Source organism: Pleurodeles waltl, chromosome 6 (genome assembly GCF_031143425.1).
Source record: "Pleurodeles waltl isolate 20211129_DDA chromosome 6, aPleWal1.hap1.20221129, whole genome shotgun sequence".
Taxonomy (NCBI): Eukaryota; Metazoa; Chordata; class Amphibia; order Caudata; family Salamandridae; genus Pleurodeles; species Pleurodeles waltl.
In genome coordinates this window covers 1,232,480,805-1,232,499,276 of record NC_090445.1, presented here as the reverse complement: position 1 = coordinate 1,232,499,276, position 18,472 = coordinate 1,232,480,805, and the positions used below count along the sequence as shown (strand labels likewise).

At 44.5% G+C, this 18,472-nt stretch overlaps 1 protein-coding gene across 2 annotated transcripts in view; it reads right to left on the bottom strand.

Annotated features, from left to right (window-relative positions):
• Positions 1-18,472, bottom strand: part of USP54 (ubiquitin specific peptidase 54) — a 1,958,070-nt gene that overhangs the window by 1,158,661 nt on the left and 780,937 nt on the right. For both annotated transcript variants that reach the window (XM_069240548.1, XM_069240549.1), the window contains exon 9: positions 2,809-2,958. In XM_069240548.1, the coding sequence (XP_069096649.1) occupies positions 2,809-2,958 (150 nt within the window). The remainder of the gene's footprint in view (positions 1-2,808; positions 2,959-18,472) is intronic.

Sequence of the window (18,472 nt, the reverse complement as noted above, 5' to 3'; positions counted from 1 at the left end):
CCTGGCTGAGTTCTTCACAGGTCCAGTATTGTACTGATTTGATAGGGTCAGAGACCCAGTTCTTATACCCAAATGCGCCTTTGAAGTGGGGTGACTTTGAAGAAGGGTCTATGAAGTGCACAGAAGTTGTTTTTTTCCTCAGCCTTTGCTTTTAGACTATCAGTAGGGGGTGATAAGCCCTCTGTGTGGGAACAGGCACTACCTATTCATGAGGTAGTGTCAGCTACCTTTTCCCCTTCCTGCCCAGGAAGAGCCATCAGAATGCAGATGAGTACTCAGACACACCTCACTTTCCTTTGTTTGTGGCTGTCTACAGAGAATGCACAAAAGGTAGCTGTCACCCACCACAGCCGTGAACTGGAGACAGGCTGCAGGCGCACAGAGATGTAAGAGCAGAGAAATTCCCACATTCTAAAAGTACTTTTTCTGAAATAGTAATGGTAAGTTCAGCTTTACCAGTAAAGACGATTTATCGTTATCATTTCAAAGATATGAAACATGACACAGCTACTCATTCTTATCAGGAATTACATCTTAAAAGTATATTAAGGAATTACCAATGTTGGCCTATGAAAGGGGTAGCCTCAAAGTAGTGAAAAATGACTTTGGGAGTTTTTCACTACCAGAACATGTAAAACTTAAAAGTGCATTACCTTTTACTTACTTAGTGTCAGGAATCCCCAGGGTGTCCACTGCGTTATCTGTCAGCATCCCCAGGGATTAGGGTTAAATCATATCCCTGTTCTTGGTTAAACCTTCATTTTTCTAGGCAAGCATAATGTGCTATGTTACACAATTGGTTTTATCAATGTTTGTTTTTATCAATGCTTGTTTGCTAATATGAGTAGGTGTAGACATGTTCTTCTGATTAGGCATGGTGACATTTATTTTAATCCACATGTGGAAACTCAACTGCTTTCCCGATTGGCTATAAATAGCAGAGTGAACCCTGCCTCTCAGCTTGGCTTTGTTTGCTTCCTGATCTCAGCATCTGACTTGGCAGTCCAGACTAGCATTCTCCAGGGACTTTGTTCTTTGAGTGCTGCACTTTCCTAGAACAGTTGTATTTCAGACCTCGTATTTTGGCTTATCTTGAAGAGACAAATGCATTTCTGAACATTCTACATTATTACTGTAGTTACTTGCCTAAATGTGCCTCAGGAAATCGTGCTTGAGCTAAAGTACTACAAAAAGTGACAGTACAATTTTAAAAGAGCATTTATGTGACTTTTCTTTCTCTAATAGCATAACTCTTGGATTTAAATTGTGCCATTCATGCCTGTGTTTCATTTTGGAGAATTTGCTTTTTGAAGGGTTTATCACACACAGTGAAACCAAAGCAAACAGTGCCACCCTAACTGTTTGAACCCAGAGTGGACATTTGTATTTCTTGGATTGTTTTTGTTCCTTTTAGTTTAACCCTATGCATGCAGGAAAGTTATATGTGATATAATTAACGCCCTTATTTCTCTTTCTTTTGCATGATAAGTGTAACCACAGTTCTGATTGTAGTGTGCAACAGTGAATCTCTGTGAAGCCAGCTGTAGTGTTGCATTACTTATTGTTATGGTACTCAGTTTGGGTTTTTTGAAATGCAGTGTTAGTAACTGTGCCAACAGTTATTATCATCCAAGAAAAGTGCTGGAGCATCCCGAGGTTCTTTTACCGTTCCCAGACCCATATCAGGAAGAGAGATTCATTTTAAAGAAGGTGAGTGCACTAACTCTACTATCACTCTGTCAGCGACGACCTGCTCATCCCCCCACTCCCCCCAGAAGATACAGGGTGCCTGGCTGGACCGGGCGACAAGACGTGGCAGTGTTTGTCTCTTTCTGTTCCACTTCCCCTTTTCTTTTGGGACACCTGCCGGGGCTTCTGTGTCCTCCAGGAAGTGCCAAGAGGTGTCCCAGGAGGTCGGGGCGTACCATCGCCCCTGCTGACATCCTGCTTTTCAGGTGAGTGGTCCCGTTGCAACACTTAGCACCCTGCCCTATGGGCTACCTATGACCTACCTCACGAGTGACTGATATGTAATAAAGGGGGGTTAAGGCTAGGAAAGGGGTTTTAATTGTCAAGATGAAGCAGCAGTGAAATTGCACACACAGGCTCTGCCATGGAAGGCCTGAGATGTTTAAAGGGCTACTTAAGTGGGTGACACAATCGGTGCCACAGGCCCACTAGTAGCCTTTAATTTACAGGTGTGGGTATATGGTATACCACTTGGCAAGGGACTTCTAAGTTAATTAAATATGCCAGCTGTGGATACACCAAGCCCGCCATGTTTAGGAGAAAAACACATGCACATTAGCACTGGTCAGCAGTGGTAAAGTGCTCAGAGTCTTAAGGCCAACAAAAAGATACAGCAAAAATATGAGGCAAGCAGACAAAAAGTTTGAGGGAAGGCCACCCAAAAGCGGACAGGTCTAACAATGTTTAAAAAAATTCTAGAATCCATGGCATATTTGAAGCCGAACAAGATGAAATAAGGATACTGTGCCTTCCGAAGTTGATTTTCCAAAACTGCTTATACGGCAAAACTGAGAAGCAACTACAACATTCTTGTGTGATTAATTTTTTGTAATCAATCTGTTTAAATGTAGGCATAGTGCTTTGACGTTTATGGATTCTGCACTCCAAAGCAACTTGAATCAGAAAACTTATTGGAGATTTCAATTACAATTTACTAAATTCTGGGGGTGAAGGGCAAAGTGAACAACCCTATTGAAATGTGAGCAACTGAAAATGTAATACATTGCAGGTATACTCATTACATCTTTTTGTGGAAAGAAGGGAAAACATTTTTCTTACCTCTTTGACATGGGCATCATCAAAGTACATCCACTTGCGAATCTTGGTTTGTAGGAAGAAGGTGGAATAATGTTTGCCATAGTAGCAGATCATTCCCACTAAGTACAGCTCAGAATGTTTTGCCCGTTCATCAGTCACTCTATAGAAAAGCTAGAGGTAAGTACAGCCATTATCAGTTCCAAAATGTTAGTCCATTTAAGCTTTTACAGCAATAGTTTTGTAAATTTTTAAAAAAGCTATTCAAATTTCTTGTAAACACAAACTCACAGTAAATATATAGTATAAGACTAACACTAAACAAACACTGAATCAGGGTCAAACTGGCCTACAGGACCTGAAGGGCTGATCTGAGAAGTCAGTGTGTGGGCTGGTTTCCTGGCTGTATGTGGGCCCATTGTCAGGTCTGATGGGCTCGTTTTAACTGTTGATTTCCCCATATGACTTTAAACATTGTCTGCTGCAAAGCACAAATGCATAGTCTCTCATACTTTGCAAAACACCTATAAGGCATGTCTTTACAAGTTCAAAAACTGCCCTGATTTAAAAATGTAGGCCACATTTTTATTCAATACTGTGGGTCACTTTTACTTTAGTGCCTGGAACTATTTTCTGTCCCAGTCCGATCCTGCACCACATTCAACCTTGCAAACTATTTAATGCATTTAATAAATAACTCACTTTACACTACTTTGTTTCGGATCAGTAAGTGGGTGTGACGTGGAACAGTGAGAAACAGAGAGCAAGGAGCAAGGCGGCAAGGGGGCAAGGGGAGCAGAGCAAAGGGATCCAATGATCTAGCGACACCAGTGCCAGGCTTTCAGGAGGGGCCTGGGATAACTTCTGGATAATTCCTGGGTGGTGATAGAAGCGCTGTAATCAGCACAGTAAGCAGAATAATAGAATACGAAGGAGACACCTGGTGGTGCGAATCATCAGGGGAGGACTGAGGCAGCATAGGAGTCAACTAAGGCGAACTTGTGCCCCTACCATCTGGCTATCTGCTGGAGAGGTGTGGCATCGTCATGCAGTGCTCATGAAGCCATCAGCAAACTCAAAGAATTCAGTTGCTCTGAGGGAAGATCGCACCCTAGAAGACTCTCCATGGCCTCTTTTTCAGAATTGACAAATTTCCCCAAACACGCAGCAAAATGGAACAGCGCTTGTGCCCCTCTCCTTCTAGCGCTTAAGGAGGGAGAGCCCGTTGAGGTGTGGTATGGTGGTGCTGTAAGTGACTTCTATTTAAAAAAACAGAATGAGATCCGGCAAGATGAGCAGGGAGCTCTTGGCTCCCAACAGGTGTAGAAAGAAAAAAATCAGGAATAGCAACACTTAGTATCATCCCGGAGGTGCCCCCCCCACACCCTGACGGCCTAAGATTCCATCCCCCAATGTTGGCCCCCACTTGAACTTGACAAGGCCTCAGTGCTTGGATCAGCCTGCTCTGAATCTCTGGACCATTCTATCACAACCACAATTAGTGATAAACCAATGAATGAATGCAGGCCACCCTGAACTCCATGCCCTCGTGCCACCACTTTTTGGGACTTTTTTAAAAAAGCACCCGTTACGGGTATCACCACCGACTCTGAAGGAAGCCTACTCTGGTTCAACAGGTTAAGAGGCCACCGTCGCTTTTATTTGAGGCACTATTCACCCACCTCCGAAAACTAGCCCAATTACAGCCCAGGATGACTTCGAAGACAGTGTGCTGCCAGCTGGTGCCAACTCCCAACTAGACCAACAAAAGGTAACTGTCTCAATGTCAACGATAATACAGATTAAACCCCCACACAGCAAACATCTTTGCAACCGCACTTTTCAAAATAATCCTCATCTCCCTACCTCAGTCATTTTAGTATCTCCTAGCCATGCCCCGTTAAAAATAGTTATCAAAGCACAACAGTCCTGGCTTGCAAATCAGGGCACACAGGAACCTATAAATGTAGCACATTCTCAACCCCTGTCAATGAAGGAGACATGTTAGAGACAGAACTAATGCATCTGGCACCATTGACATCTCTAGCCTTGCATCCGCCCAAAAGGGCCAGGTCACAGACAGGAAATATAACCCATTGCTACCCTTTACGACATTTATCACAGATGGCTCAGGAGACTATGCAACAAGTGCAGCACTGAACCCAACAACCAGTCCCTCTTGGAGATTTCTTTTTTCCTTCCTGACACTGCTCATTTCCCTAATCATGTCCAAGAAGCTAGCTCTGACAAAGCTCCGCCTTCTTTGAACATGATATGGACACAACTGCTGCAAAAAGTTTTGGCTTTAAATTATCATTCTGATAAACTAGACGCCCAAGTGGATCTTTTTGACACACTAGCCGTATTCACGGTAGGAAGTGACAACAAACTAGCTAAACAAAATAAGCTAATTTTCAGAGCTCAAGTAACTACTAACCTTGTCCAATCTGTCTGCTGTTTACCTCCAATTACAGACAGCCTGTCTTCACTCCTGATGTTTCTCAACACCTTCTTGAATTAAGTTAAGGGAACGTCCGGCACCTCAGGCTATGGTGTGCGGCCCACACCTGCAGCCTCTGATCACATATCTTTGGATCCCTTTAGCACAATCAATAAGGGTGGTGCCTGCAACTAGCCCCATGCCAACTATCAACACAGCTTTCAACCCACCTTCTACAAATTTTCAATGCTGTCACGAGATTGGTACCATAAATGTCACGCACATCAGTAACCCATTCCGTCAGCCATGAAACTCAAATACAGATCCTTCCCTGGCTCCACCTTCACCATCTCGAGCTGGAGGCCAGTCTCCTACTGCTGATCCAGCTACTCTTGCTTCACAATCTTCTTGTCCACTGACAATAGGGAAAAGAAAAGACTCAGAAACAACTAAATAAACTCACTTTTCCCCCTGGTAAATTGTGTCCATTGTTAATATAAAAATTATAGAGCTGGCCCGAAGCAGACATAATCAGCCAGTTATACAGCAATCCTCAGACCTAACAACAAATACAGAGATTGTACTTCTCTGTGACAACTGCAGTAAATCTTCACAGATACAAGACGCCGGATGCCCATCCCCTGTGGTTGGAGGTTTGGGGGATGTTCCTCAGTCGCCACATATTTCACCTGAAACTGAGCTGACTGAAACAGCCAAGCAACCAAGGCACAGACGCAGTAACCTTAATGAACATTAAAGGGGGGGGGGGTGGAATCCTGCAGGATCTGTAGGCAGTCTAAAATGCCCAGTTGAAGGAACCATGATTCAATAAACAGGCTATTGGCAGCACATCCTTGGACCAGACAGAAACAGTTTGAGTAACTATAACCAATGCCTCAAGGTCACTCGGTATATCTTCCATAGACCCTAAATCATCCAGGTTGCACAGCCCAGGCCCTGAACCAACATACTCAATGGCAGTGCAAGCTTTAACAATGTAACATAAGCAGCTGCAAGAAGGTCATTTGTATGTTACAAACACTAAGTTACTGTTCATTCCGGAATATGGTTTACACAGCTCTCACAATATTTTAAACAAGAGCAACATCTTAAGACTTCTACAAGAAATCCCATGGTTGTGTGACTGAAATCCAGAGATACAGTGTTGATCGAATTTCTTCCCTCCAGGGTAACCCAAATTTCTGAAGCTACATTAGCAACTTTCCATTTGCCTGCCCTTGGTCAAACTCTTCCACACTGCTTTGAGACTTTCACTGCATGGGGCATTAAGATTCATCTGTTCCTGTGAACTGGCTATCCAACGATCCTGGCAAAACCTCAATCTTCCACTGAGCTGCGTACTAACAAACCTTACTCAATCATAAAATGTGATCAAGGCTATGTGGTCACCCACCAGAATTTTGGGAAAACAATTGCCGCATCTTACTCCAACAGCAAATCTTGGAACATGTTGGTTATTTTCCACTCCAATAGTAACTGTGCCTGGCTGCACACAGCGCTATTTGGCAGAAGGCCAGACAGAACCGACACCCCAGATTCTAAATATTCAACGCCGCCTCAGTCAGCATTGTGTTCCTGGAATTTCAGCCGGCTCTGGCAAAAACTGCACTGTCCCGACCTTCTTGCTTTTTTCAGCAGCTATGACTTTCTGGCACTGCAGGAAACATGACATTACAAAGCCAACCTCTTAGAGTGTTCTGGAAGCCAGCGCTCAGAGACTACAAATTTGGCAGACCAAAGGAAAGCTTATCTATATACATTCCCTGTAACCTGCCAAGCAAAGCTGAGCTGATTCCCCTTCAAGAAACTTGGATCTTAGGATTAAAAAGTTTCCATTGAGAGATCCTTGAGCCACTTATTGGTACTCAATGTGTAGATCAACCCATGTGCAAGGTCTAAGCAGACACGTTTCAACCTTTTATTATCAATTTTATATGATCTGGCCGGAGACCATCCCCAAGCTGATTGCCTGATCACGGGGGACTTAAACACCAACCTTTTTCAAGGGATGTAGGAGCCTGACCTGGCTTATAGTGGGTACCTTATGGTACTTACACCTTGTGCCAGGTCCAGTTATCCCTTATTAGTAGATTAGAGGTGTTCTAGCAGCTTAGGCTGATAGAGGTAGCTATAGCAGAGCAGCTTAGGCTGAACTAGGAGACATGCAAAGCTCCTACTATACTACTTATATCACTTAGCACTATACCATAAGAAAACACAATACTCAAAGTTACTAAAAATAAAGGTACTTTATTTTAGTGACAATATGCCAAAAGTATCTCAGAGGATATACTCGCTTAGGAGGTAAGTAATATACACAAAATATACACACACAAACCAAATCAGGTAAGTAAACAGTTAGAAAAGTAGTGCAAACACTGCAGAACACAATAGAATGCAATAGGTGAAAATAGGCCTAGGGGCAACAGAAACCATATACTCCAAAAGTGGAACGCGAACCACAAATGGACCCCAGGCCTAGTGTAGTGTGTAGAGAGTCGCTGGGAGTGTAAGAAAACACTAAGTGTGTCCAAGATACCCCACCCCAAGACCCTGGAAAGTAGGAGTAAAGTTACTCTACTACCCCAGAAAGACATTAAAGTCGAGATAGGGGATTCTGCAAGGACAACAACTGACTACAAAGCACTGAAGACGGATTCCTGGACCTGAGGACCTGTAAAGGAAGTGGACCAAGTCCAAGAGTCACGCAAGTGTCCGGGGCGGGCAGGAGCCCACCAAATCCCAGATGAAGGTGCAAAAGGGCTGCCTCCGGGTGGAAGAAGCCGAAGATTCTGCAACAACGGAAGGCGCCAGGAACTTCTCCTTTGGTCAGAAGATGTCCCACGGCGTGCTGGAGGATGAAGAGTTGTTTCCACGCAGAAAGACCGCAAACAAGCCCTGCTAGCTGCAAGAGTCACGGTTCAAGGTTTTGGGTGCTGCTAGGGCCCAGGAAGGACCAGGAGATTGCCCCTTTGAGGAGGAGACAGAGGGGGCGCTCAGCAACATGGAGAGCCCATGCAGAAGCAGGCAGCACTCACAGAAGTACCTGAACAGGCACTTAGAAGATAGGAGGACGACAGTTGACTCAGAACAACAAAAGCAGGTCCCATGACATCGGAGTTCAACTCAGCGAGTTGGGCAATGCAGGACGGAGTGCTGGGGACCTGGGCTAGGCTGTGCACAAAGGAAGTCTTGCAAAAGTGCACAGAAGCCCAAGCAGCTGCAGTTCACACAGTACACAGGATTACTGTCTGGTGTGGGGAGGCAAGGACTTACCTCCAACAAATTTGGGCAGAATGGCCACTGGACTGTCGGGGACACTTGGACCTAGCTCCTGTGTTCCAGGGACCACGCTCGTCAGGATGAGAGGGGACCCAGAGCACCAGTGATGCAAAAGTTTGGTGCCTGCGTTGGCGGGGGGAAGATTCAGTCGAACCACTGGAGATTTCTTCTTGGCTTCCAGTGTAGGATGAAGGCAGACAGCCCTCAAAGCATGCACCACCAGGAAACAGTCAAGAAAGCAAGCAGGATGAGGCGCTACAATGGTGCTGGTAGTCTTCTTGCTACTTTGTTGCAGTTATGCAGGCATCCTGGAGCATTCAGCGGTCGATCCTTGGCAGAAGTCGAAGAGGGAAGTGCAGAGGAACTCTGGTGAGCTCTTGCATTCGTTATCTGCTGAGATGCCCACAGGAGAGACCATAAATAGCCCACAGAGGAGGATTGGCTCCAGAGAAAGGTAAGCACCTATCAGGAGGGGTCTCTGACATCACCTGCTGGCACTGGCCACTCAGAGCTGTCAATTGTGCCCTCACACCTCTGCATCCAAGATGGCAGAGGTCTGGGACACACTGGAGGAGCTCTGGGCACCTCCCCTGGGAGGTGCTGGTCAGGGGAGTGGTCACTCCCCTTTCCTTTGTCCAGTTTCGTGCCAGAGCAGGGCTGGGGGATCCCTGAACCAGTGTAGACTGGCTTATGCAAGGAGGGCACCATCTGTGCCCATCAAAATATTTCCAGAGGCCAGGAGAGGCTACTACTCCCAGGCCCTTCACACCCATTTCCAAAGGGAGAGGGTGTAATACCCTCTCTCAGAGGAAATCCTTTGTACTGCCTTCCTGGGACTGGGCTGTCCAAGCCCCAGGGGGGCAGAAACCTGTCTGAGGGGTTGGCAGCAGCGGTAGCTGCAGAGGAGACCCAGAAAGTTAGTTTGGCAGTACCCGGGCTCTATGCTGGAGACCCGGGGATGCATGGAACTGTCCCCCCAATACCAGAATGGTATTGGGGTGACAATTCCATGATCTTAGACTTCTGGCATGGCCATGTTTGGAGTTACCATTGTGACGCTACATATAGGTATTGACCTATATGTAGTGCACGCGTGTAATGGTGTCCCTGCACTCACAAAGTCCGGGGGAATTTGCCCTGAACAATGTGGGGACACCCTGGCTAGTGCCACGGGTGTCCACACACTAAGTAACTTTGCACCTAACCTTCACCTAGTGAGGGTTAGACATATAGGTGACTTATAAGTTACTTAAGTGCAGTGTAAAATGGCTGTGAAATAACGTGGACGTTATTTCACTCAGGCTGCAGTGGCAGTCCTGTGTAAGAATTGTCTGAGCTCCCTATGGGTGGCAAAAGAAATGCTGCTGCCCATCGGGATCTCCTGGAACCCCAATACCCTGGGTACCTAGGTACCATATACTAGGAAATTATAAGGGTGTTCCAGTGTGCCAATCAGAATTGGTAAAATGAGTCACTAGCCTGCAGTGACAATTTTAAAAGCAGAGAAAGCATAAACACTGAGGTTCTGGTTAGCAGAGCCACAGTGATACAGTTAGGCACCACACAGGGAACACATACACGGCATACTTTATGAGCACTGGGGTACTGGCTAGCAGGATCCCAGTGACACAGGTAAAAACAAACACACATACAGTAAAAATGAGGGTAACATGCCAGGCAAGATGGTACTTTCCTACAAGGGATTCCTGAGGACTTTGAAGGGGCAATCACGGGGCATCTACTGTGCCCTCTGGAACAATCAAAACCAAGGGCCCAGTCAGGGAGCGCTCTGGGTGAAGCCCTGATTTTGAAACTTACCAGTGTTGGCTATATAGTACTGAATGGCAGGATTCCAGAGGACACCACCCGAACTGGACAAGAACAAATCCACACACTCCTACACAGACTACACTATTTGCAATGCTGAAATGATCCCATAGATAGTAAACTACCGTATAGCTCACCACACAGAGAGCGACCATCGCCTTCAGATCATCACCATCCCCCTTAACTCCTCCAATCATGCTCTAGCTAGGGCAACACTTAACGGCATCTAAAGTGGAACCTAACTGTATCCAGCATCATAATGGAAGAGTGTGAGCAGCTTTCTGCACAGACCAAGCTAACATTTGAGTCTGCATTAGCCGACTTGTCAAACTTCTGTGCTTCTGTGCCCAACTGCTTGCCAAATTCCAACAGCCGGCTCATCAATACGCTTGTTTAAAACCCAATCCCATGTTGAATGAGACTTAAGCCTTAAAGAAAGTTTGTAATAAAGCACTGGAGAAGTCAGGAAGAATTGCTAACTTGCAGAATTAATTGTCACATACAAAACAGCACAAAAGGCTTACAGACGTGCTTGCCACAAGGAGAAACAAACGGACCCCGGCAATTCTGGTGCGAGCTTTTGTGCGCAAGCAAGCAGTCCAGTTCAAAAAACTTCCGGGTTTTGGTCAACAAACAATTGTGGATTAGGCAGCGCAAACTTCTCAGAGCCAGAATGGACCTCATATCTTTCCAGCCATTTTTACGCAATTGAAGAAAAAGAGCTTCATCCCTGCCTCAATGCACCAAGCCTAGAGGAAACACCTGTGGATGATTTACTTCCAATTTGCAGTTGTATGGCCTCTCTCACCTTTTCTACTCATGGTTTGCCCCCAACAGGTTGGCCCAGATCGTATAAAAAGCATGATCTGATGGATTTCCAGGCCTAATAGCCTGCCACAGGCCCTGTTTAAAATGAATGCCCAGTTCTGGCCAAATGGGTTAATCAATCTTTTCGACCATTGCCTGCAGGGTTGTAATTCATCGTATCCATGAAGGTCGTTCACGTCAGATCCCAGTAATTATAGGCTAATGGCACTACTTGACAACGAGGCTAAGTACTTCACCAGCCTTGTTTTGGATGACCAGTAACAGTGGGCAGAGGTGAACATGCTTCTCCCTAAAACCAAAGGGGTTTCACTGTAGAATCTGGCACACTCATCAATTTTGTAGCCTTGTCAATTCTGTCCGACAAGGTAAAGTCCTCATATCTTCTGCTACATTGTTGTTTTGTGGACTTCAAAGTGGGATTTGATTGTGTGCTCAGTGGGAGGCTCTGGTCTCAAATGAAAAAGTGGGTATTTCATTCCAATCTTTTGGATTTAATAATCCACCTGCAAACCAATATCTGGGTCCCAGTCAAGCGAGAGGATGGCTTGCACTTTTCAAGGAAGTTTACAACATCATGAGGTGTTAAAGGGGGCTGTGTGTTAGCCCCTCTACTTTGTAATCTGTTTATTGCAGATCTGTGAACTCTTGAAGCAGTCAACATCCACCTTCCAAAGATTGGTGGAGTTCAGATATGCAACCTTTTTCTATGGGGCAGCCACTGTGGCCATATGCTCACACACCGCCTCCGGACAGGCAGGACCGGTCCAAGAGCTCCGAACTAGCCCATCCACCAAGATGCGCATGGATGCGCAAGCTGCATCAGCATTTCAAAACCTCTATAACACACTATATACAGCTTTAGATACCACTTCTGATGACTTCATGGGTTATCTTGAGGACAATTAGCTTACCCCTCTTACACCCTGCAATTCCAAGGTGCTAGAGAAACCGATCTGAATATGGAGGTAATATTGGACATTCTCCCCCTAAAACTGATAAAGTCCCCTGGACCCAATGGCTTTTCCCCACAATTTTACAAAGTCTTTGGCAAGACATGGCTCCATTAAGCACATGCCTTTACAACCCCCTTGCCGACATTGGCTCCCTTACTGATTCCACGGTAGAAGCCTCAATCTCTGTCATTCCAAAGCCTGGCATGAACCCAGCTCTCTGTCGGTACTACAGACCCATGTCTTTCCTGAACAGTGATGTCAAACCTTTTACTATCAATCTGGCCCACTACCTCAACCCTCTGATGCCTGGCTTGACTGACCCAGAGCAAGCCGGCTTTAGTCCCACCCGTCAATGTGAAGATAACACCAAACACATTTGACATTTAATGGATAAGATCTACAGATCCCAGAAAGCAGCTCTTCTTCTCCTCTCTATCGACGCCAAATAAGCATTTGATAGAGACCATTGGCCCTACTTGTCTGAGACCCTGGGGCACTTCATTTTTGGGGATACATTTCGTAGATGGGTCTGTTGTAGCTACAGTGCTCCTAGGGCATCAGTGAGCGTTAATGGAGTGATATCACAGCCCTTCCCTATCCAACGAGGAACAAGACAGGGGTGTCCTCTCTTCCCCCTTCTTTTCACCTTATACATAAAACCCCTAGCTCAAAACATACAGTCCAACCCAGTGATCTCTGGGATACAGTTCGGCAGAGATCACCACCTCATCAGCCTCTATACCAACAACGTGATTCTAGCCATCACTGACCCAATGTCGTCTCTCTCCACACTCTCGTAGTAGAACTCCAAACTTTTGGGAATTTATCCGGTTTTAAAGTAAACAAGCAAAAGTCCCATATCTTGAACCTCTCGGTTAGTCCACCTCATGAAGCTCATCTTCGCTCACTGTTCCCTTCTGAATGAACAAAAGGTTCTATGCCCTATCTTGGGATCAAGTTGGTGCGCTCTGTTCCTAAAACCATCACACTCAACTATGCTGTCCTTACCTTTAAAATATTAGCTAACCTAAACACTTGGCACCACCCTCGCCTTTCATGACTGGGCATAATAGCGGCTATTAAAATGCCAACTGTGCCAAGCATTCTTTACCTCCTTCAGGCCCTTCCACTAACCCCACTGAAACACACACTAAAGTCCCTGCAATGAGCACTTAAATTTATCTGGGATTGGAAGAAACCCCAACTTCAGAAAAACCTACTATATCATCTGAGGCAGGAAGGCGAACTTGCAGTGCCACTTCTAACGCGCTACTAGAAAGCCTCTTAGCCCCACTTTCTAGTAAAGTGGAGCCAACCGCCTGCTGAGAAATACTGATGCTTTATGCAGTGCTTGAAATGGAAAAATTAAAGTGCCGGTACTCTGTACCAGAGTACCTGCTTGTTCCTGAGAAGTGCTGGTACTCTCCTATTATAAGTATTACGTTTTTCTTGAAATGTGCCGGTACTCTCCCTCTCAAAATAAAAAAGTGCCGGTACTCAGTACCGGACAGTACCGGCCCATTTAAAGCACTGGCTTTATGGATAAGGAAGTAGTAGGCTCTCATATGTGGAATGAACCTTGGCCAAATCTCGTAAGCACCAGGCTTGGGGTCTATATTCCTCACTGTTGACTAGCTCAGTCTTCCAAGTATGGGATACTGAAGCAACCAAAGCTGGCTTGACTTCCTTACCATCCCCTAAGATCCCAACCCTGTCTAACCCAGATTTCATTCCCGGGATGAAATTGGTAAGGTGCCGGCACTGGCAGGATGGTGGGTGCAAATGCATAGGATGCATGTTTGCTCTCTGAGGCATTATTCCACTTGAACACCTAAAATCTGACTATGGCCTGGAAGAAGCAGATGGTATCCAGTACCTCCAGGTACATCACTGGGTGATGCAGCCATCCATTAAGCCACACACAGGGAGGCCCCTGACGCCCTCCGAAAAATGGGTACTCATTAAAAAAAAGACGACAAACGTCTCTCATTACTGAGCTTCACATCATGCTGGGTAAAGAGGTATTACTGACCAGAACTATGGGGCAAACTAGATGGGATGCTGAATTTGACAGAGCGCTCTCTGCCAAAGATTGGGAAGACATCTATTACAGAGCCAGGCATACGCCCCACAACATGGCAAGCACTGAAATAGCATACAAGATAGTGTCATACTGGTATCTGACCCTACCACAGCTCAAGGCATGGATCCCTGAATGCTCGAAAGAGCGCTGGAGGGGTTACCGGGGTACAAGCACCTTAGAAGGAATGAAATGTTTGCTTTAAGATAAGGAATGGCGCTCTAATATCACACCCAAATATCTTATGACAACTTGGTGTTCAACAGTGCTCCTGGAAGGGAAGAAAACCACCCCACTTCCCCAAAATTCCGAAAAGCTTTTACAAAATATCCAGGGCACTCGTATAAAGAATAAGGTCCAAGTCCATAGATTCTTAAATGGAAAATGTTCTTATATTTATTATATAGCTCTTCTTCAGTGTTATCCAAATCAGCCCAGCCAACAAGTGTTTCATCATGCGACCAATCCTCGCTTTGACTTCATCAAGGCTGTAATTGACAAAATTAATGACCATAAGATATGACTAAATTTTACACGTCATCAAAATATGAGTGTGTGCTCCCCAGTGCTCACATAACAATATTGACCATAATTGTCATTGTTGTGTATCCTAAATTAATAGAACCCGATAACAATATACAGATGAAATGAAAAGAAGCAAAAAGAGAGAAAGACAAACTGTTGGGTAGTAAAATGTGTCATTAGTATCATACACTCTCTTGAATAAAATAAGTAAACACCGAAAGTCAAGATAAATATATAAATAAGTGCTAGCCACCCACGTGCTGCATCCACAGATGGGGTTGTGAATCATCTATTATCAATAAGGCCCGAAACAAGGTCATGAAAATGGATAGGAAAGACACTCTTAAATACTTTCCTAGAGTTAAAAATGAAACGATAAGATGTATAGTGGATTTTACATGAGTGTCGAGTGACTTAATTAAATGTATGAACAAACATTGGCATGTGTTACATGCGGACAAAAGCTTAATCAAATATATTGCTGATCGTTTGTGCCTTACATATCGTAGGGGTAGAAGTTTAAAGAATATACTGTGTCCTAGTTATCCTAGGACCAATCCCCCCAATAATTGGTTAACAATGAAGAAGAAAGGTTTCTATAAATGTGGGCACTGCAGTGTGTGCAGATGGGCAAAAACTGGAACTTGTTTATTTAACAATAGTGTTGGAGATGAATTTCAGATTAATTCAAATATTACTTGTAATAGCAAATATGTGGTTTATGCGATTATTTGTAATTGTAATCGAATATATGTGGGGAGTACAATCAGAGCCTTGAAATTAAGGATTAGTGAACATTCTAGGGCTGTAAGACAGGATGATGCCAAGTACCACATGGTTTTACACATGAGAGAATGTCCGGCACAAGGACAGACCAAGAATTTTCAATTCTTTGGTCTAGAACAAATACCACAAGACCCTCGTGGGGGCAACAGAGAACTGCTGCTCAGGAGAAGGGAATGCATTTGGATATTGAGACTGAGAACGGCTGAAGAGGGTTTAAATACCAATCATGAGATGGAATTTTTTGGGGGGGACTGAATGATAATATTTGGACTAAGGACTACAGTGGGGGGCATTGTGCGCTGCATTTAAGGAATATTGATTTTTATGTTGACGTTATTACCATTTGGCCCTTGGATTACTGTTTGTAAACATATGTTTTAGATAATTTCGGATTGATGACGTGTACAATTCAATCATATCTTATGGTCATTAACTTTGTCAATTTACAGCCTTGATGAAGTCAAAGCGTGGATTGGTCGCATGACGAAACACGTGTTGGCTGGGCTGATTTGGATAACACGGAAGAAGAGCTATATAATAAATATAAGAAAATTGGCCATTTAAGAATCTATGGACTTGGACCTTATTCTTTATACGAGTGCCCTGGACATTTTTGTACTCCATCTCCTATGCCACTGTCTGAAACTAGGCCACTCCAGGGAACATATACTAAACAACAAAGATCAAGCTTTTAACATCACAATTCAGAGGCTCCCGGCCTACACCATTTTGGGGCATCCTAATCCCCTGACATACCCACTTCGCTACATGAGAGGGGAAAAAATGGCTTACCACTGGGGGAAGCCCAAAGGGTGATTCTCTCTTTATGGGGCACCAATAGGATCCCTGACTACACTGCTTGGCTCCAAAAACTATAGTTCATACTGTGAATGGAAAAATTGTCCCTTAGCTGTTGACCAAAAGGGTGACTCTTAATCCAACATGTGGGTGACAGTCATTCACATACTCTCCTCTGAATTCAACAAATCAACTTGCCCGACTTACCTTAAACTGCTCCACTTGCTCCCAGTGACTGAGCCCAGTGATATTTCAGCCCCAGCCTAAACTTATTGGCTATCACGCACTCCTGAATATCCATCACTCACCTCAACATATTTCCACCGCAGAACACTTAGGTGTATTGTATGAATGAATTTGGGGGTGTGGAGGTTGTTTGCTTGGGTTAGTGTTTTACTATTTCAAAATTACCTTAGCAAAGCCGCCATCCCTAGGCTTGTAGGTGGCAGATGTATTAACTGAGAGCTGCATGTTTTAATTGACGTTGCTGGCTCCTTGGGTAGTAGGCGACCAGCTTTATATGTTTACGAATTGCTGTGGCTATGAACAAACATAACTGATCCAGGTAGTTGAACATTTGTTTAACAACTAGCTTAACGGCACTTCTCTATTGAGGTCCACAGATGTTTAGGTTAATTACCTCCATGAAAGGTTCTGTACAATTGACATGGTTAAGCAAACATGTTCTGAATGTGATACAGGCTGGTTTGAAGACAGAGATGTGATGATGAGGCAGCAAAACAAAGCCAACTACAAAACCTTGATGTTCATGTGTGGACATGAAAGTGCCAAAGTGTGTAACATATTATCGTGTTCTAAAGCACTGAATAAAATGCATTAATAGATCACAAATGATCTTAAAAGTCCTGTTTTAGTGCATACTGTGAAGCTACCAAGGGGCTCCAAAGATAGATCACCAGAAAACAATCTTGAAATTCATTCAGCTTCCTCTGTCTAGTTCTGCCATCTGCTTTAAAAAGGACGAATGTTCTGAGTGATAACACAGAATCCTCGCCGTCCTGATTGGCTGAATAATTTAATGGTGGACTATTTTCCTTGAAACAAGCTAGGTCACTGAGCAATGTACATCCCTGCTGATGCAATGTCCTATGCTCTTTACATAGAGGACCCTCCCTAATGCCTAGTTCACTTTTCACCATTGCATTGTTGGGGGATGAGGAGGTCCTTGAGGTACATTCTCTCATCTGGTTATTGGGTCACATATTCCTGTCCTGCGAGCGGTAGCAGGGCTGGTACCCTAACCTTCCTGGAGGTGCCACCATTTTGCCCAGATAAACTATCCAGAACTAGTGACGCTATGTGTTGGACACACATGATTTTCTGATACAGCAGAGACTGGTGCTGGGCGAAGTGCATCTAGCAGCTGGGTGTCAGGGGGCAGACTAAGGGTCAGTTGGGGGAATCCTGTCAGGAAGGGGCTCTGCTGCATTTGTGCCTGCAGTTAGCTCCCATACCTGCACACAATTTCATAAATCATCTTTCCTCTGCAGTGAAAACTGGCCTATTGTTACTGCAACCTGCAATGCCAAGAGCAGGAATAACAATAAAGTTGTGATTAGTCAGAGCAGAATCCCAATAGGATTACTGCTCCAGCCAACTTGTCCTCGACCCCTGTATGCCTTATGCGAGTTGGTTGGATGAACGTGCAATGCAAACAGTGCAATCAATGCAAACCACACAGATATGTATACAGGGCTCATATAGCATAAGTTTAACTATTACAGTTCACATGGAGTAAATAAGATGGTTTATTAGCAGTCACTAGGCATGAGGGAAATAATCTTTGTTGGTTTAGTGTTTTTCTCTTGTTTAATGAACTGGCGTCCAGAAGTAAAGCCTGAGGGCATAACAAATTGCTTACCTGTCTTAGAATGGCAGAAGCAGCCCAGCAGCTCAAAATAGAATAGGTGCATACATATTAACAACGGAACAGCATCATATTCTTTAACTTTTTGTACAGCCATTTCCTTCTCAGGATCTCCTGCTACGATAAAATAACTCAAACCTTACATTTCTAATATCTTTAGCACTCTTTATGTCTTGGGTGGAACTCTTGCTCTGGAGTTTATGAAGAGCCATGAATATTTCCGGGTCATTTATAGCAACTTTCATATTTTCACTAAATAG